Source organism: Canis lupus, chromosome 11, assembly GCF_011100685.1.
Source record: "Canis lupus familiaris isolate Mischka breed German Shepherd chromosome 11, alternate assembly UU_Cfam_GSD_1.0, whole genome shotgun sequence".
In the NCBI taxonomy this organism is placed as follows: domain Eukaryota; kingdom Metazoa; phylum Chordata; class Mammalia; order Carnivora; family Canidae; genus Canis; species Canis lupus.
Genome location: NC_049232.1, coordinates 64,508,740 through 64,529,144, shown reverse-complemented (window position 1 = coordinate 64,529,144; position 20,405 = coordinate 64,508,740). Strand labels below are relative to the sequence as shown.

Here is a 20,405-nt window from a genome sequence, read left to right as displayed (position 1 = left end):
ACCCTCCGAGGTCCCGCGAGGCCGGGGGCTGCGCGGCGGCGGAGGAGACGGGCGGGGGCCGGGGGCCGCCCCGAGGGCCCCGCGGGCAGGTGCGCCTCCCGGCCTGCCCCGAGCCACCCGCGTCGGGATGCGCCCCCGGTCCCCGGCCCCCCCCCGCCCCGGTCCCCCTGGTCCTCCCGGCCCCCTCGACCCCCGGCTCCCCCGGTCCCCCCGGCTCCCCCTCCCTCCCCGCCCCCAGGTGCCCCCGGTCCCCCCGCCCCCTCCGACCCCCGGCCCCCAGCCCCCAGCTCCCTTGGACCCCCGATCCCCCGCCCCCGGTTCCCGCAGCCCCCGATCCCCGGCCCCCAGTCCCCGGTCCTCCCAGACCCCCCCGACCCCCGGCTCCCCCGGCCCCCAGTCCCCCCGGCCCCCTTGGCCCCCCCGATCCCCCCGGGCTCCCCCGGCCCCCGGTGCCCCCGGTCCCCGATCGCCCCGCCGCCTCCGACCCCCGGTCCCCAGCCTCAGCTCCCTTGGACCCCCGATCCCCGGCCCCCCCCCGCCCCCCACTCCCCCAGTCCCCCCGGTCCCCCCGAGACTCCCCGCCCCCCCGCCCCCCACTCCCCCAGTCCCCCCGGTCCTCCCCGAGACTCCCCGCCCCCCCGCCCCCCCCCCGGCCCCCAGTCTCCCTGGTCCCCCCCCCCCCCGGCCCCTTTGGCCCTCCCCGGCCCCCGGCCTCCCCGGTCTCCCCAGCCCCCGGTCCCCCGGTCCCCCCGGCCTCTCTGGTCTCCCCAGCCCCCGGTCCCCTGGTCCCCCCGGCCTCCCGGTCCCCTGGTCCCCCTGGTCTCCCCGCCCCCCACTCTCCCCGCCCCCCCGGTCCCCCCGAGACTCCCCGCCCCCCCCCCGGCCCCCGGTCTCCCTGGTCCCCCCCCCCGGCCCCTTTGGCCCTCCCCGGCCCCCGGCCTCCCCGGTCTCCCCAGCCCCCGGTCCCCCGGTCCCCCCGGCCTCCCCGGTCTCCCCAGCCCCCGGTCCCCTGGTCCCCCCGGCCTCCCGGTCCCCTGGTCCCCCTGGTCTCCCCGGTCCCCCCGACCCCCCCGGCCCCCGGCCCCAGCGCGGGCTCCCCCGAGGCCGACAGGACCCTGCGGGGCCCACACGCCGGCTGCTGGCCACTCCGGCCGGGGCGTTCGTGCGGGTGTCCGGGCCCAGCGCGCTGTCCCCGAGGCCTTTGTCCCTGTGCCCTGCGCGTGTCGGCTCGCTGGGCGCCCGTTCACCCCGGGCCACCCTGCCCGCCCCCGCCCCCGCCCGTAACCTGCCGCCGGCTTCAGGCGGCTTTTGTGTGGCCTCGGCAGAGTGCCGCGGAGCCCGTCCCTCGGAGCGTCCGGGTGCGCGTCTTTCTGCCAGGTCCCGTCTGGGATGCGTGCTTTATTGTATCTGTTGGTCGTAACAGAAGCCTGGAATCAGCTAATTGGCCGCGCGGAGCCTTAGAGAAGTTTTTGTTGTAGAAGTTCTATGCAGCCCGCGGGCTGGAATTCCTCGCCTGGCTGCGCGGTGATGTGCCAGCCCTGGGGGAGTGGAGGATTCGGGCCTTCAGCGCGTTGGCGACTGTGACTCACAGCCAGATTGTAATGTCTTGATGACTCACGCTAGTGTTGCCAAGACTTTAGAGGTAGAAGGTACCTTAAAGGTTATCTGACTCTAAATTAAAAAATTCTTTCCTCCAGCATCCTTACACCTGGTCACCAGTCTCCTGCTTAAACATGTTCAGTGATGGGGAGCCCGTAGCGGTTGCGCAGAATTTACATGTTATCTCTTCTCCATCCCAGCCCTGCAAATATTTGAAAATAGCAGTGACACATGCCCCTGGATTCCTGTTATGCTGATTAAATAAACAGCTACTTTTCTCCTTTCTTCTTTTCTTTTCTTTCTTTCTACCTGTGCTCACTTTAGCTTTGCTAACAGAACAGTGAATGAATACCTAACACTACCACCCCTCCTTCCCTTCCATGTCTGATACAGTCACTGACCTGGGGAAAGGAGTACTAGGATCACTCCATAATCTGATCAGGACAATCTGCCCGGTCCTCCTCCCTCAAAAGAATGCCACCAATACAACCACAACCCAGAATGAGAAATACCGGAGTAGTGTAAAGAGTGATAGGAGAGTGGTGGAGTTCAACTTGTATATATATATATATTTTTTTTTTTTTACAGTATTTTATTTATTTAACAACATGTGTGTTGCTTACTATATTTTAGGGCATGGTCTAAGCACTTTATAAATATTAACTCCTTTAATTCTCATAACAATCTTATGAGGTAGATATGTGTTTATCTCATTATATGGAAGAGGAAACTGAGGAATAGGGAGGTTAAGTAACTTATCCTGGGACTTTGAACTGCATCAAGTTAGCATTTGAACCCAGGCATCCTGATTCCAGATTCTGTACTCTTAGTTACACCGTATGCTGTATTCTCTCTAGAGATTAGAAGCAGTGATGAGGTCATCTAGTAGTAGGTACAGAGAAGAGAGTCCACAATGGAAAACCAAGGTGGAAAGTAGTTGTAATCTGGAGAAATGGCAACTTTTCAGTTTCACTGCTAAAAATGTATCAGTCCCACAGTTTTGCATTGTGTAATTCTGGGATAAAAGAGGGTGGAGTGGAGGAGGAAATGTGTGAATCTGTGAATTGCTGCTGAGAGTTAACTAGAGGCCAGTGCTAAAGGGGAAAAATGTCAGCTTTTTTTTTTCTTCCTTGTTAAAGATTCATTCAGGGTCATAGCTGAGATTCTGCATCCCACATGTTACATATCCACACACAAGACCATAACTGGTGTTCCTAATGATTGACTGTACTCAACAAGTAAAAGTTGACTTTGCTTAAAACTGCAGTTTTCTAGAAAATTCATGTCCAGAAGACTAATTTTTTAGAGATTATGCATTATCCAATTCCTGTTTCACCATTTTATCCACAAGAATATTTTAAGTAAGCATTTATTGTGTACTTACTACCTAGTCCTTGAGGGACCTATAGTCAAGTTGGGAGACAGACATATAAAAATTAGCAAATGCTGAGTGTCAAATGAATAACATCAATAGTAAATGCTCTAAGAGCTCAGAGAAGGCATGGATGAGTCAGGTATGATGTCGTAAAGGAGACAGGGTCTTGAGGGAGCAAGTAAGACTAGCATCATAAAACTTAGTAAATTTTAAGCAGGTATCATAAAACCTCTTCTGACTCTGTAAGACTCTGGCCTTATTCTAGGAATGCAAGGTTGAGTTAATATTAGACAAATGTGTATTATTTTCTGCATTCACATATTAGAAAAGATACATGTTCTTATCAGTAGATGCAGAAGACGCGTTCAATTAAATCCAAATTACAGTCATGATAAAAAGCACTTAGCAAACTAGTAAAGAGAACTTCCTTAACCTGATAAAGATTATCTATAGAAAACCTACAGTTAACATCATAGCAACTAGTCAGATTTAAAACAAACATTTCCTGGGACGCCTGGGTGGCTCAGTCTGTTAGGCATCCAACTCTTGATTTCGGCTCAGGTCATGGCCTTGGGACTTTGGGATCAAGCCTCCCTCGGAAGGGAGTCTGCTTATACTCTTTCTCCCCCTCTTCCCCTGTATTCTCTTCTCTCTCTCTCAAATAAATAAGTAAATCTTAAAAAGCAAAGCAAAACATCTCTTTTAAAACCAGAAACAAGAGGAGGGATATATGCTATTCCAGCTTTTACTCAACATTGTACTGGAAATCCTAGCCAGTGCAATGAGACAAGTAGTGGAAGGTGTAAAGATAGAGAAGGAAAAATCAAAACTCTTGAGAGTCCACAGATACATCATAAAAACTAGGAGGTTTAGTAAGTTCACTGAATGTAGGGTACTAAAGTCGACTGCATCCATCTACATTAGTAAAAAACAACAGAAAAGTAATTCGAAAAAAATACCAGTTAAAATAAAAATGACAGCAAAAAAATGAAGTTCCTAGGAGTATATACATAGTAAAAGAGATGCCAAATTTTGTGAAAATAATTTTTAATTTTATATTTTTTAAAGATTTTATTTTTAAGCAATTTCTACACCCAGTGTAGAGCTCAAACTCATAAGCCCAAGATCAAGAGTTGCATGTTCTACATACTGAGCCAGCCAGGTGCCCTAAGAATTTTAAAAATTTATTGAAAGCCGAAGTAGATATAGATAAATGGAGTTGAAGTACTATGTTCATGACTAGATTGACTCAATACTATAGACACATCAATTTTCCCTATTAACCTATAAGTGTAATGCAATTCCAATGAAAATTTCAACAGGGTTTTTTGAGTAGAATTTGATAAAAGGTAATTATAATTTCATATAATTATATGAAAGAGCAAAGAGCCAAGAATAGCCAGATGAGAAACAAAGTGGGAAGATTTCAAGACACTATCAAGCTATCATAATTAAGGCAATAGACCAGTGAAAGGGAACAGAGAGCCTAGAAACAGATCTACACATATGTGGAAACTTGATAACTCACATAATTGGCACTGCTAGTTAGTAAGGAAAAGAAAACTTTTTTTAAAATGGGGCTGAGACGATTGTTATATAATAGTAACACATGAAATTGGATCTCTGTCTCACGGCATATACAAAAATCAATTCCAGATAGATTGAGGACATCAATAAGAAAGTAAAAATGAAAAAAAAAAAAAAAGAAAGTAAAAATGTGTAACACTTTCAGGGGAAAAATAATGGGCAATATCTTCACCAACTCATGGTGGGAAGTGAATTTTTAATACTTTGAAAGTAAAAATTCTAAGCAAAGATTGCTAAATTTGACTCCATTAGAATGAAGAACCTCTGTCAAAATTGAAGGGACAAGCCATAAAGTGGGAGAATATGATTATTATTATTATTTTTTGGTTTTATTAAATTCACTTATTATTTTTTTAAATAATAAATTTATTTTTTATTGGTGTTCAATTTACCAACATACAGAATAACACCCAGTGCTCATCCCGTCAAGTGCCCCCCTCAGTGCCCGTCACCCATTCACCCCGAGAATATGATTATAACACAAATCACCAATAAATGATTGGTAGTACCCAGAATAAGTAAAGGACTGCAATAAATCAAAAGTAAAAAAGATTACCTGTTAAAGATTGGTAAAAATAAAACAGTCATCTCATGGAAGAGGAAATAGGTAGCTAAAAGACATAAAAGATGTTTCATCAGAAATCACTGGAGTACAAATTAAAACCATAATGAGAACAAGTATTGGTGAGAAATGTGGAGCCAATGGGAATGTCAACAGTAAACCACTTTGGAAAACAGTTTGATATAATCTAATGTTGAAGCTGGGTATTACCTATGGCCCAGCAAGTTTCCAAAATCCATACCCCTGGAGAAAGTCCTGCATGTATGTTAGAGACATGGCTTGGAATGTTGATAGTTTTGTTTTTTGTTTTTTGGGTTTCTTCTTTCTTCTTCTTCCTCCTCCTCCTCCTCCTCTTCTTCCTCTTCTTCTTTCTTATTTCTTCTTCTTCTTTTTACTTCTAATGGCCCCAAACTGGAAACTACCTAAATCTACATAAATGTCTTTTAACAGTAGGATGTTTAAATAAATTGTGCTACATTCATACAGTGAGATACTGTGAAGCAGTGAAATGAATGAACCACAGCTATAATTACCAGTATGGATGAATCTCAAAAACATAATGTTGAGTGAAAAAAAAATTAAAGGCTCAAAAGCAGGCAAAAGGAAACCTGTATATCATTTAGGGATATAACATCTGTGCAGTAGATATAATAATAAGGAAGTGATAAGCCCAAAATCAGGACAGTGGTTTCTCTGAGGGAAGGCAGTGAGTGGAAAGGTAGGGAAGGGCCCGCAAGATGTGTGGGTTCTCAGATATTGGTAATATTCTCCTAAGCTTGGTGCTGGGTGCATATGCCTTCCATTTCTTTATACTGTGCACATATGTGTTATATATACTCCTTTGTTATATATTTTCTAATTCCAACAGTTGTTTAAAATGCCCTGGGTTGGGGCCCAAACACATTTTCTGCAGAGCAGCTCTCTACCTTCTTTGGTAATCACTTTATTCTTCCTGTCAAAGTGCCCACTCCCAGGCTTAAATTGTTTTTATTCCAAGGAAGGGAAGAGGGATATCTGCCATATACTCCACCCTAGTGTGGAATGTTATTCTAACACCCACTAGTCTTTTCCTGTCTGATAGATTTACTTCTTTCACCATTGTACAGACCCTTCACATTTATTTCTAAGGTAGCTCAGCTCACCTTGTCTTTCCTTTTCTGTCTCTATATCGTCCTATAGGCTTTTTAGGATCCTTGTCTCATTAATTGAAGATGAATAGAGTATGTATGGGGCCTGCTTTGCTGATTTATGTCTGTAAATATATTTGTTTTTTTACTTGCAAACATAAAACACATAAGGTAAGTGGCAGTGCCCTTTTTTTTTCCTGCTTCCTTTAAAGTGCCTCTTATGATTTGGTGTGTTTTCTTCTATACTGGTTTCTATAGCTGATTAGCTAATTATTATTATTATTTTTTTAAAGTAGGCTCCCTGCCCAGTGTGGGGTTTGAACTCAGAACCCTGAGATCCAGAACCACATGCTTTACTGACTGACCCGGCCAGGCACCTCTAATTTTTATATCTAATAATTTTGAGAATTCACTCATGAGTTAAGCCCAGAGACAAACTTCTCTGTACTGGGCTAGCTCCCTTATTTTCAGGTCCCAGGGGCTTAAGCTATTGTTCTTTTATCTGGGCTACTGTCATTTTTTTTTTTTTCTTCCTGGTCTTCACTTGCTTTCTTGCTTCCCCCCAAAATAAGTAAGTAAACTAAGAAAATCCATTTCAATGAAGAGATTACTGTGAGCTACTCTAGAAAATAAGAATAATATCACAAACATGAGGAAAGAAGAGAGATTCTAGAAATGTAAACTGTAACATCTAACAATTATGTAATGTTTACTATATACCAGACACTATTCTAAATACTTTATTTAATTTACTAATGTATTCCCCACAATGACCTTGTGAAATGGGTACTATTATTCCTGTTTTTACAGATGAGAACATGGAGTTATAGAAAGGTTAGGTGACTTGCCACATTGTCACACAACAGAGCCAGAATTCAAGCCCAGGCAAAGTATGCCATAGTTCATATTCTTAACTATTGGGATATACTTTGTCGGAGATTGGTACTTCTTGGCACCATTTGGTAGAAGGTATCAAATAAGCCCCAGTTCTTACTCTTTTATTCCACAGCAGAATTCTTCAATATATCAGATCTTCTTTCTTCCACATGGGATACCTTTCTGCCCTCTTTTTTTCCAGTTCATTCAGGCATTCTCTAGACTCTGGGGTCAGGGCATCTTCAGGTTGTGATTCCTAATTTAATATGCCTCCTATTTTTGTAGAATAATAGCTAAAATTTTATTTGGCACATATAATTTACAAGGCACTCTCACCAGCTTTCTTTTCCCTGATCTTTAGCATAATCCTGAGATGAAAGAAGCAGTGTAGTTACTAACAGGTAGGCAACTTACTCCCTTTGTGACCTTAGGCAAATTCTTTACCTCTTCAAAGTTTAGGTCTTTATCTGTAAGATGAGGGTAATAATAGTATCTGCCTCATAGAGATGTAAGCGGTTAATGAATCAGTATGCGTAAAACACACAGAATAGAGCCTGAGTGTTAAGTGCTTAGTGTTAAATGTTACCTAGTCTTATTTTTCACATGACAAGAAGATTGAAGTTTGATCTCAATTTTGTAAAACTGTGTGTTTAGGTATGTATAGAACAAGACTGAGAAAAATGGTGGCAAAATGTTCCTGAGGTAGTGTGATGATGAGTAATTTTTATTTCTTTAGGTTTTCCTATATTTCCCATTTTTAAGAAACAATCAACATGTATAGCTTTTTGAACCTCCCCTTTTAAAAAGTTTGAGAATAATTTAAGCATCTAAATTGACCTTTTAATAAGGCGTTTTATAAATTGACTTGGCTCCTGGGTATGTCAGTTTCAAACGCATACCTGTATTTGGATTAAACTTTTTCTAGGCTGTTTCCAGTAAAAGGAAGACAGCCACACCTAATTATGCACTGGGGAGGATGCTTGTAATGAAACAAAATGTGTGTTTCAGAACTGAACAATGGTTGGCATTTTAGCCTAATTGCTGATCCTTTCTATATAACTTTAAATGAAAATTTAAAACTTTTGATAACAAATACAACTTAAACTCCTTTTACTCTAGAGTTTCTTCCAAGTTAATTGTTTGGATTAGTCAATGGTGATTAAGTCCTCTGTTCTCCAGGTGGTACTAAGAGTTCCTTAAGGTCTATCTGGTCTGGGGAAGGATCAAAGATTCCTAAAGACTCCACACACACGCACACGCACACCCACACCCACACCCACACGCACACAGAATGAATGAATTCAGTAAAGTTGCCAGATAGAAAATCAACATGCAGAAATCAATTGTGTTTCTATACACTAGCAACAAAATTTTTTTTAAAGATTTTTATTTATTTATTCATAGAGACACACAGAAAGAGAGAGAGGCAGAGACACAGGCAGAGGGAGAAGCAGGCTTCATGCAGGGAACCCGACGTGGGATTCGATCCCGGGCCTCCAGGATCACACCCTAGGCTGCAGGCAGCGCTAAACCGCTCCACCATAGGGGCTGCCCAACAAAATATTTTTTAAAAGATTTTATTTGAGAGAGAGTGAATGAGAGAGAAAGAGAGCACAGGTGAGCCCAGAGGGAGAGGGAGAAACAGACTCCCCAGTGAGCAGAGAACCCAATGTGGGGCTCAACCCCAGGACCCTGAGATCATGACCTGAACTGAAGGCAGATGCTTAACTAACTGAGCCACCCAGGTGCCCGCAACAAAATATTTATAAAAGAAATTAAACAGTCCCATTTATAATAGCACCAAAAACAGTAAAATACTTAAATATATATTTAATTAAGGAGGTAAAAAATCTGTACACTGAAAACTGTAAGACTTTGATGAAAGAAGAAGATGCAAAGAAATGGAAAGATAGCCGATGTTCATGGATCTGAAGAATTAATATTATTAAAATGTCTGTAACGCCATCTGTAGATTCAGTGCCATCCCTATCATAATTCCAAAGGCATTTTTTCCCCTGCAGAAATCGAAAAACAATCCTAAAGTTTGTATGGAAGCACAAAAGACCCCAGCTAGCTAAAACAATCTTGGGAAAGGAGAACAAAGCTAGAGGCAACATACTTCCTAATTTCAAATTATACTACAAAGCTGTAGTAATTAAATAGTATGGTACTGACATAAAAACAGACACATAGTCCAATGGAACAGAATCAAGAGTCCAGAAATAAACCCATGCATATACGGTAAACTAATATTTGACAGGGGAGCCAAGAATAACCACTGGGGAAAGGAGAGTTTCTTCAATAAGGGGTGCTAGGAAAATTGGATCATTGCATGCAAAAGAATGAAACTGGGCTCCTATCTTACAGCAGTCACAAAATTAACTGGAAATGGATCAATGACTTAAATGTAAGACCTTGAAACTGTAAAACTCCCAGAAGAAAATGGAAAAATCTCCTTGGCATTCATCTTGGCAGTGTTTTTTTTGGATATGACACCAAGAATATAAGTAACAAAAACAAATATAAGCAAGTGGGACTATGTCAAACTAAAAAGCTTCTGCACAGCAAGAGAAACAACCAACAAAGTGAAAAGACAGCCTACAGAATGGAATAAAATATTTGCAAACTGTCTGATAAGAAATTAGCATTTAAAATATATATAGGGAGCTCATACCACTCCATAGCAAAACAAAAAACAAACTAACATCTGATTTAAAAATGGGTAGAGGAACTGAACATTTTTTTTTTTGAACTGAACATTTTTTAAAAGATTTATTTATTTGAGAGAGGTGGGAGGGAAAGAGGGATAGAAAGAAAGAGTCTGAAGCAGACTCCACCCTGCCTAATACAGGGCTCAATCTCTTGACCTTGATATCACCACCTGAGCGAAAACCAGGAGTCAGATGCTTAACCACCTGAGCCACCCAGGCACCCCAAACAAGTCATTTTTAAAAAGAAGACACACATAGTCAATAGTTTTATGAAAATATGCTTAACATCACTAATCATCAAGGAAATGCACCCCAGTCCTCCTGAAAGTCTCATCCCTCTATGGCATCAGCTGGAAATCCAAGATTTAAGCATTTAATTCTGATTCACATGGGGCTTCTTGTATGTGTCTCCTTAAGTGTAGCTCCTTGAGTATAGTTCCATTTGATCTGAAGATGTGTGAATTAGAGCGACAGATTATCTGTTCCCATACACACAACTTATAATGGTAGGACAGGTGGAGGATAGCCATCATGGACATTTTTGTTAAAACAACAATAAGCAACCCCCCCGAAAATAAAACAAAATGAAACAAACAGGAAAATAGGCATAGGATAACTGCCATATACTTCTGTTTGAAAATGGGAAACATCTCAAACCCACCCAGACACAGTTTAGCAGTACTTTAAGACCTGAGGCCTGGGAATGATTATTCTTCATGGCTTCTAGCACTGCCCTCTGAGCCATCCTCACTCATGAGAGGCAGCCCATGTTGGCAGCTGCATAGTTTCTCAGCCTGCTCCCTGCCTATGGAAGCTTGAAGATACAAAAGCCTCTCTTCATTTTGATCTATCTCCTTCAGTCCAAGCTGGTAGCATTTCTCTAGACGCAATTATCTTTAAAGTTGTGTAGGTCTCCTGTGAACCTTATTGGGCTCACGCAATTAGACAGACCTTCCCCACGAGTCTCTTTATGATAAGCCCTGCTCTAACTTGAGCTTCTGCTGGGGCTCCTGAGGACAATACCTTTGAAACTTCTCAGGAGGCCTGTTGTTTAAGTGAATGGATCTCTGGAACACCAGCTTGAGTCTTCCTAAGATCTTATTAAAAAGAAGAGAGAGAAGACTCAAATTAATAAAATCATGAATGAGAAAGGAGAGATCACTACCAACACCAAGGAAATACAAATGATTTTAAAAACATATTATGAGCAGCTATACGCCAATAAATTGGGCAATCTAGAAGAAATGGACGCATTTCTGGAAAACCACAAACTACCAAAACTGGAACAGGAAGACATAGAAAGCCTGAACAGGCCAATAACCAGGGAGGAAATTGAAGCAGTCATCAAAAACCTCCCAAGACACAAAAGTCCAGGGCCAGATGGCTTCCCTGGGGAATTCTATCAAATGTTTAAAGAAGAAATCATACCTATTTTACTAAAGCTGTTCGGAAAGATAGAAAGAGATGGAGTACTTCCAAACTTGTTCTATGAGGCCAGCATTACCTTAATTCCAAAACCAGACAAAGACCCCACCAAAAAGGAGAATTATAGACCAATATCTCTGATGAACATGGATGCAAAAATTCTCAACAAGATACTGGCCAATAGGATCCAACAATACATTAAGAAGATTATTCACCATGACCAAGTAGGATTTATCCCTGGGATACAAGGCTGGTTCAGGGATCCCTGGGTGGCGCAGCGGTTTGGCGCCTGCCTTTGGCCCAGGGCGCGATCCTGGAGACTCGGGATCAAATCCCACATCGGGCTCCCGGTGCATGGAGCCTGCTTCTGTCTCTGCCTCTCTCTCTTTCTCTGTGACTATCATAAATTAAAAAAAACAAACAAACAAAAAAAACAAGGCTGGTTTAACACTCGTAGAACAATGTGATTCATCATATCAGCAAGAGAAAAAATAAGAACCATATGATCCTCTCAATAGATGCAGAGAAAGCATTTGACAAAATACAGCATCCATTCCTGATCAAAACTCTTCAGAGTGTAGGGATAGAGGGAACATTCCTCAGCATCTTAAAAGTCATTAACATAATACTTTTATAGCCACACTTTAAACTTCATCTATCTTTCTTTCTTCTTCTTGCTTCTTTCTTCTGGGGGAGGGAGGGAGGGGGGAGGGAGGGAGGGAGGGAGGAGGGAGGAGGGGAGGGAGGGAGGGCGGGAGGAGGAGGGAGGGGGGCGGAGGGCGGCGGAGAGAGAGGTGAGTAAGAGCGAGAGGATGAGGGAGGGGGGTGGGGGGCGGGGGCTAGGGAAGAGAGGAGGTAGTCGGGGGAGAGATTCGTGATGTAACTCCGCATTGATCGGCATTCTACTTCCTTCCTCCTTAAGTCCTTCTTCCTCGTTTCTTTTCTTCTCTTTCTTTCTTTCTTCTTTCTTTCTTATTTCTTTCTTTCTATTCTTCTTTCTTTCTTCTTTCTTTCTTTCTTTCTTTCTTTCTTTCTTTCTCTTTCTTTCAATATTTATTTATTCATGAGAGAGTCACAGAGAGAGGCAGAGACGTAGCCAGGGGGAGAAGCAGGCTCTCTGTGTGGAACCCAATGGGGGACTTGATCCCAGGACCCAGGGATCACACCCTGAACCAAAGGCAGATAGATGCTCAACCACTGAGCCACCCAGGCGTCCCTTAGCTTCATCTTTAGACCTTGCTTTCCTGAAAGTCCCCTAGATTTTGTTTTTGCTTGGAAGCCATTCTTTTAGCATCATTTGCCTTCTGGAGAAACAAGGAATTTTCAAATCCAGCAAGGCTTGACTTCTTTTTTATTTAACAGTGCTTCCTTTCGCTTTTCTCTCTCCTCTTCTATTTTACATTTTAAATAAAAAACCAAGTGGGCATTATGCATGAGAGACAGAGAGAGAGGCAGGCACCACACAGGGAGCCTGATGCGGGACTCCATCCCGGGATTCCAGGATCACATCCTGAGCTGAAGGCAGGTGCTTAACCGCTGAGCCACCCAGGCATCTCTCCAACAAGATTTTTCTCACTTTCCTTTCAGCCTTCACACATAGCTTCCTCAGTGGTCACCATGCTTCTACGAAATTTATTCAGCACTCTCTAGCATTTACTAACTCCTCAAAGTCATTAAGCATCCAGGGCCTGATGTCAAAGCCATTCCTATATTTTAGGTTTTATTACAGCATTGTTCCAGTTCCAGGTACCAAAACATGCTTTAGTTCTCTGTTGATACATTAAAAATTACCCCAAATTTAATGCTTTAAAACAATAAACATCTATCATTCCATAGTTTCCGTGGGTCAGGAATTCTGGCGTGGCTTACCTGCTAGCTCTGAATTAAGGTCTTTTGTGAGATTGAAATCAAGATGTTGGCTCGGCCCACAGTAATCAGAAGGCTTGACTGAGGCTGGAGAATTTGTTTCCATGTTCACTCCTCTTGCTGTTGGCAGGAGGCTTCAGGTCTTCACTATCTTTTGGCCAGAGGCCTCAGTTTCTTCTCCTGCAAGTCTCTTCATAGAGTTGCTGGAGTGCCCTCCAATATATGATAGCTGGTTTTCTCCCACAGTGATGATCTGAGATTGAGGAGGAAGGGAAGATGGAAGTTACAGTGTTTTCTATGACCTGTTCTCAGAAGTATGCCATTGCTTCCGCTTTGTTCATTAGAAGTGGGTCACTAAGTTCAGTTCATACTTAAGGGGAGAAAGATAAGGTTCTACCTCTTTAAGGAAGTCTCAAGGAACTTGTGGACGCATTTAAAAATACTATAGGGGGTACCTAGGTTGCTCAGTCAGTTAAGCGTTGGACTCTGGATTTTGGCTCAGGTCATGATGTCAGGGTTGTGAGATCGAGCCCCGCGATGGACTCTGTGTTTTGTCTGCCTGGCCTCTCCCTCTGCTCCTCCCCTGGCTCTCTCTCAGTTTTTCTCATAAACAAACAAACAAACAAACAAACAAATATCTTTAAAAAAATCACTACAGAGATTACAACAATTTCCTGCTTAGATACCTTTCAGTGGCTTCCTGTCACACTTAGAATAAAATACCAACTTTTCACTCCAATTCACAGCCTTTCATGGCTGATCCTGGCCACCTGCCGGATATTGCTTTTATATTTGTTTCCTTGCCCCTGCTCTTTTACTGCTTCTGGCCTTACCTCATTCCTTGTACAGGACAGGCTCCCGTTCTTTCTCTCCCCCGTCCCTCTTTCTCTCCCTATCCTTCTCCTCATCTCTCCCTTTCTCTCTCTCTCTCTTTCTCCAATTATACCTTCTCCCTAGAATGTTTTGTCTCCTGATATTTGCCAGCTTGGCTACCTTATATCATTTACATCTTAGCTTAAATAGCATTTCTCATAGAAGGAAGATCAACTAATCGGAGGTAGCTACACAAATACTTTCTATCACATTATTCTATTCGATATTTTACATAGCATTTACATTAATTTTTTCTGTTTACTTCTTTAATTATCGTGCCTTTCCTCCCTCCAACCTGAATGAGAGTTTGGGTCTTTTTTTGTTGTACATTGTTTTTTCATCATTGCCTGAAATTTTATTTGGCATATAATAGGTGTGTAACAAATATATTTTATATGATTGAATCATTTTATCCTGATAGACTGTAAACTGAATAGGGAGAGGATTGTGTTAGTCTTGTTCACTGATATACCTTCAGGACCTAGCATCTAAGAAATATTCAAAAATTTAAAAATAATATTATAGGTGAGGAAATTTGGAGAGATTAAGTGAATTTCCCTAGGTCATTTAGCTAGTAATGGCAGAGCCAAGGTTCAAACCTAGGCCTTCTGATTCTAAATTATTAATACGGTAACATATAAAATGCTTGACACATGGTAGTTGCTCAAAGAACCATTCCCTTCCTCTTTTCATAATTCTCTATTCTAGTGTTTGTTAATGCACTTATATAAATCATTTCACAGTTATATTCAGTGGACATGTACTATTTAGGATCTATGTTTTTCATGTAACATTCTTTAAATATTTTTATGTGTCATTATGGTTCATGTACTAGATCTCTAAGACATTTTAAAGATTTATATTTGTTTCAACAAGCTTAACTTGTCACCTTTTATATTTTATTTCAGTGCCTCGAATCAAGTATTAAAACTCTTGGTATTTAATTTACTTTGGATCTACAACAACATGTAGAGAAGTATAAAACAGAGATTACAGTGGACATTCTAAAATGTCTGGCTAATTCAGTAAGCACGTACGGCACGCATATCATTTTGTACAGCCTATACACTGTGCTAGGCAGTGGAGTGGAATACAAGGGGAACAAGGTGTTGTCTCTGCTCTCATAGCAGCTCAAGCCATATTAGAGGAAACCAGATCTCTATTATGCAGTAATAACTAAGAAGTGCTTTGATTTTTCTGTGGGTTTTTTTTTTTTGGAATGTAATGATCTCTCCTTTCCCTCTTTTCTCCTGTCTTTAAATTTGTTGAAATATCCGGAGGGGGCAGCCCAGGTGGCTCAGCGGTTTAGTGCCGCCTGCAGCCCAGGGTGTGATCCTGGAGACTGGGGATCGAGTTCCGCATCGGGCTCCCTCCATGGAGCTTGCTTCTCCCTCTGCCTGTGTCTCTGCCTCTCTCTCTCTCTCTCTCTCTCTCATGAATAAATAAATAAAATCTTTAAAAAAAAATATCTGGAGGGCTTCTGGAACTATATGTACCAGATAACTGTCATCAGGTAAACTTGGAATTATTATTAATGGAAACATTGTCCTGAGGAGGGATGCAGGATGGATGCTTTACTGGTTGTCTCTGGGTTGAAGCAGTAAAGCTGTCAATTTAGTCTGTTAGGCCAGAGACTTGCTATATGCTGGGTCTAATCCAGTATGGTTGGCTTAATTTTCTTGGCTTTTGTGATATAGCTTTAAAAGATTCTGAGATAAAATTTAATCAAGTTGCTTTCATCTTTTATTTTTAGATCACCACGCTTATTAATCATAAAGATAATACCAAAAAGTCTGATAAAACTCTGCAAGCAATTCAGCGTGTAGGGCAAGCCGTCAACTTGGCAGTTGGAAGATTTGTTAAAGTAGGGGAAGCTATAGCCAATGAAAACTGGGATTTGAAAGAAGAAATAAATGTTGCCTGTATTGAAGCTAAACAAGCAGGTATGTGATATTGATATTAAAGCCTATTTATGTCAGTTTTATTGCTTTGGATATGATGACAAATTACCATCTTATTTTGAATAAAGATTTGTACTGTGCTTTAGCCCTTATGATTACAGATTCCTAGGGCATTAAAGGGCTGGATTAGCTTCCAGGAATATTGAACTTCTCTTGGCTCAGATCCTAAATCTGACATATTGAATTCTTTCATTGGGTAGGGTAGTGTCTTCCATTTTTGCCATTAACCATAGAAATGACAGAGGTATAGACAAATGTGAGGCATGGACTCTGCCCTCGAGGAGCATATTAGCGTAACTGCTACCAAGTAGAAAATAGAAATAAAAATTAGCATGTTCAGGGTTTAAGTTTGAGCCTCACATTAGGTAGAGAAATTACATAAAAATAAAATCTTTAAAAAATTAGCATGTTCCTTTGCTCATAGCAGACAAATTATAGCAACTTCAAATTTTGTGATGTCCCACAATTCTCTATAGCTGGTGGCACCAAAGCCTGAGAGAACCTGGGGTGTTTTGATGGATACGAATAGTTCAGCTTTGTTGAAGTGTAATTTATCCATTTATTCTTTCAATCAAGGTTTACTGAGTGCTGGCTTTATGCCAGGCTTTCTTCTAGGCCATAGGGATATAACTGTACACATCAGTCAAATGTCTGCCCTCATAGAGCTTGCGTTCTAGTGAGGGAGACCATAAACAAATGAACAGATATATGATAATTATTCATGAAAAAACAAAGCAGAGTAAGTGTTAGTAGATCAATGGAGGTATATTGAGAACAAGGTTTCTCTACTTTGATGCTGTTGACATTTTGGGCTGGATAATTACTTGTTGATAACTCTTTGCTGGGGGGGACGGGAGCTGTCCTGTGCATTATAAAGCGTTTAACAGGATCCCTAACTTCTACCTATTAGACACCATTAGGTTCCCCTCTTCCCCCACTGTGACACCAAAAATGTTTCCAGACATTGCCAAATATATTCACGGGGTCAAAATGGCCCCTAGTTAAAAACTATTGAGGTAGGGGGTTAGGAAGCTCCTCTAAGGATGTAACATTGGAGCAGTCCCAATGAGGGCTACATGAATGAGTATTTGGAAGAATGGCACTTCTGGCAAGGAGAAGAATGAGAACAGGTATGGCTTTCTAGAAGGGCAAAGATAGGAGGTTTGGAGTGTGTTCTAAGTATGATAGGGGGCCTAATGGGGGTTTGGTGCAGGGTGGTGACATAATATCATATTTTTAAAAGGCCACTGGTGGTTCCTATATGGAGAATAGATATTAGGAGGCATGAGGGTGAAATCAGAGACCAACTAGGTTGTTGCAGGAGTTCAGGTGATGAGTGATGGCAAGTTAGATCAGGTCATGGCATTTAAGGGGGTGAAAATTGGTTGCATTTGGTTATATTATCAAGGTAGTGCTAATAGAATTTGCTGATAGTTTGGAGGTAGGATGTGGTAGAAAGAAGCCATGGATAACTTTGAGGTTTGAAGTATGAACAGCTAGGGAAACGGTGGTGCTGTTTACTGAGATGGGCAACCCTAACGGAGGAGCAGGTGTATTTGGAGAGTCATCCTAAGTGAGATAAGGCCAAGTTCATATGGAGAGGCCAACGAGATCACGCATGGTCCTGTATGTTACATGAGTGACTTCAGGTATTACTCTATAGATGACAGATTGAGGAATTTTCAACCAGAGAAGAAACATAGTTTTGTGTTAGAAATATTTCTGGTAGGATGGAAGAAATGAACAAATGAGGGTTAATTAGAGTTGAGGATAAAGTTGGGGAAATTAATATGGAAATTTTTACAATGAATCAGGCTAAGCCAAGGCAATGCCTAAGGGATAATAAAAAACAGGGAGAGTACATGAAATATTCATTAAGGTGTTAAATAGATAAGACTTCATTATTGGTTAAAAGCAGGATTCTGAGTTGACTCTTGAGTTTGTTGCCTCTCACTGTGATAGTGAATAGATTTTAAGTGGGGAAGGAAGGATGCCTTATTCTATTCATAATTTATATTTTGCCTTCATTTGAAAGAGGATTTGAAATAACTTACAATAAAAGATACATGTTTAATAAATCCAACAATGAGAGATGAAAATAAATACACTGGAAACTTTGGCCCACATTGTTACTCTAATTAAGCATGAAAGTTATCTTTGTACTTCCTGGAAGGCAAGACAAAAATGTGGGAAAGAAAGGGTTATATAATTCTCATTGTTTGTTGAAAAGAAACAAACCAGCTTGTCAAGTGGAGAGCAGTTTCTTTCCTGGCACTAAATTTTTGTGTGGGCACTTACACAAGAGACATTACATAATGCAGTGGACAATTCAGCAGAAAATGTAGAGATGTTCTACATATTACTGTGTTTTTTTGTTTTTGTTTTTTTTTATAACAGCCCTTAATTAAAGCCAAGAGTAGGGGTTTTTGAATGAAAGGGCAAGCTGAGTCCTACTCACCTTATGGACTTTGTAAGAGGTCACTGTGCTCAGCATAGGGTGACAAAAGAGGGCATGATCCACGGACCCACACTCCTGAAGACTGTGGCACTTTGGAAGCCCTCTGTTGTCATGGGCTCCACCTGTTTTCTCTTTTTGAAGTGCCCTTTCCCTTCTTGAGAACTACCTCTTCTGTCATTCTGGTTAAAAGAATGAGAATGGCACCTCCTGGAGTTGTGCAGTATGGAAGCCCTATTTTCTCTTAACATGTACAAATTTAAGACTTAACTTGAATCACTCCTGAAATATTTCTAGCCCACTCAGCCCATAGTAATCAACTTCTCATTTGGACAATTTAATATTTATTGAGGGAAATAATGTAAAGTAGGACTTTGGAGTCAGACTGCCTGGATTTCAGTCTTAACTCTTTACTTGATAGCAGTGTGATATCTAGACACCCCAAAAATATGCAGTATTTTAAAAAATATGCAATATAGTATTGACTTACCTTATCAAGTTATATATCACATCCCCAGGACTTTTCTGGTAAGTAGAAGTTTCTAACTTTTGACTCCACCCAGTTTGCGCCCCCCTCCAACATTTTCACTTATTTGCTTAGCCCCATATTTTTTATTGGAGCTTGATAAATGTTTGTAATTGACTGACTTTAGGTTTTCATATTAAGACATATTTTCATATTAAGACACAACACTAATTACATATACAAGCTAAAAATGGCAACCACGAAGCTAAAAGGACAGCTTTGTGACTTTTTCAGGGAGCTAATTTCTGAACAGTCTACACTTTGAACAATTTTATAATGTTAAGGAAGAATTTGACCATGATAGTGGAGCTCACCAAATGTTACCATCCCACGTAGTTAGGAGTTTAATGCCTGGGTTAGTCAGAAAAAGGAAAAGTTACATAATGCCATATGTGCAGGCTCATATGTAATAATTTTGAGGACTGAGAGCTGTAGGAAAAAGTACCATTTTTCAGAGGCAGATTGGAAACATTTTTATCCTCTAAGCTATTGCAAATGGATACTTTCCCTCCTGCCCCTTTCTATGTTCATTAAGGTTTAATTCTCACATGTCTTCGTATATTTTGCTATATAAACTGTGACCTATTGCTGTGTAACAAATTAACCCAAACCTAGCAACTTAAAGCCACAAACAATTTACATCAGGGAGTGACTTAGCCAGTGGGGTCTAGGTCATTGTCTCTCATAAGGTTGCCCTCCAGGTATCTTCTGGACCTGTAGTTATCTGAAGGTTTGACTGGACTCCAGGATCTGCTTTCTAGTTCCCTGTTGGTTATTGTCAGGCTTCACTTCTATTTTGGCTTTTGGGCAGAGGCCTGAGTTTCTCTTCACCTATACCTCTTGGTGGGAATGGCTGCTTACAGCATGGTAGCTGGCTTCCCTTAGAGAGCGAGCGAGCGAGCAAGCAACCAAGATAGTTACCTTAATATCTTTAAAACCCTATCTTGGAGGTTCCATACCATCATTTCTGCCATACGAGCCCTGGTCTGATGTGGGAGGAGACAACACAAGGATGTAGTAAATTCCAGGAGGTGAGGATCCCTGGGAGCCGTCTTGGAGGCTAGCTACCACAGACTTCCTCTATTAGTAGAGTTTCAGCTATTGTCAGGACATGTAACCAGTCCATACCTACAGGCTTGTCTTTTGGGTTTTCCTGTGTTCTTTCAAATTCCTGTTGTCTGAAAGTGAATTTATCATCTTCCTTTCTGTGCCTGTGATTTTTTTAAAAGTGATTTAGGTTCACAACCTTGAAGCCATTTTTTTTTTTTTCCATTTCTCCTCTTCTTATCACTGCTCAGGTGTCAATTTTATATTTTCTTTCCTTGGTATCTTCCAAATCGTCTTTTTTACATTCCTGTAGCTACCATCCTTGCAGGATCCTTACTGCTTCATACCACAATTGAAATGCTGCCTGATTAGTACCCTGACTTTGAGTCTCTCCTTTCTCTAGACTGATCCTAAA

General features: G+C 41.7%; 1 protein-coding gene and 1 long non-coding RNA gene across 4 annotated transcripts in view; one reads left to right on the top strand and one right to left on the bottom strand.

Annotated features, from left to right (window-relative positions):
- CTNNAL1 (catenin alpha like 1) overlaps positions 1–20,405 on the top strand; it is a 60,087-nt gene that overhangs the window by 415 nt on the left and 39,267 nt on the right. For 2 of the 3 annotated variants that reach the window (XM_038553041.1, XM_038553040.1), the window contains exon 2: positions 15,755–15,944. In XM_038553041.1, coding sequence (XP_038408969.1) covers positions 15,755–15,944 — 190 coding nt within the window. Of the gene's footprint in view, positions 1–1,521; positions 1,643–15,754; positions 15,945–20,405 lie in introns of those variants that run through there. The other variant, XM_038553042.1, reaches the window with a different exon arrangement.
- On the bottom strand, positions 9,885–18,590 carry LOC111098126. Its single transcript, XR_005367133.1, has 3 exons — positions 18,421–18,590; positions 13,132–13,381; positions 9,885–10,934 (listed from the first exon to the last, which is right to left on the bottom strand). It is a non-coding gene; the product is annotated as an uncharacterized LOC111098126 (long non-coding RNA).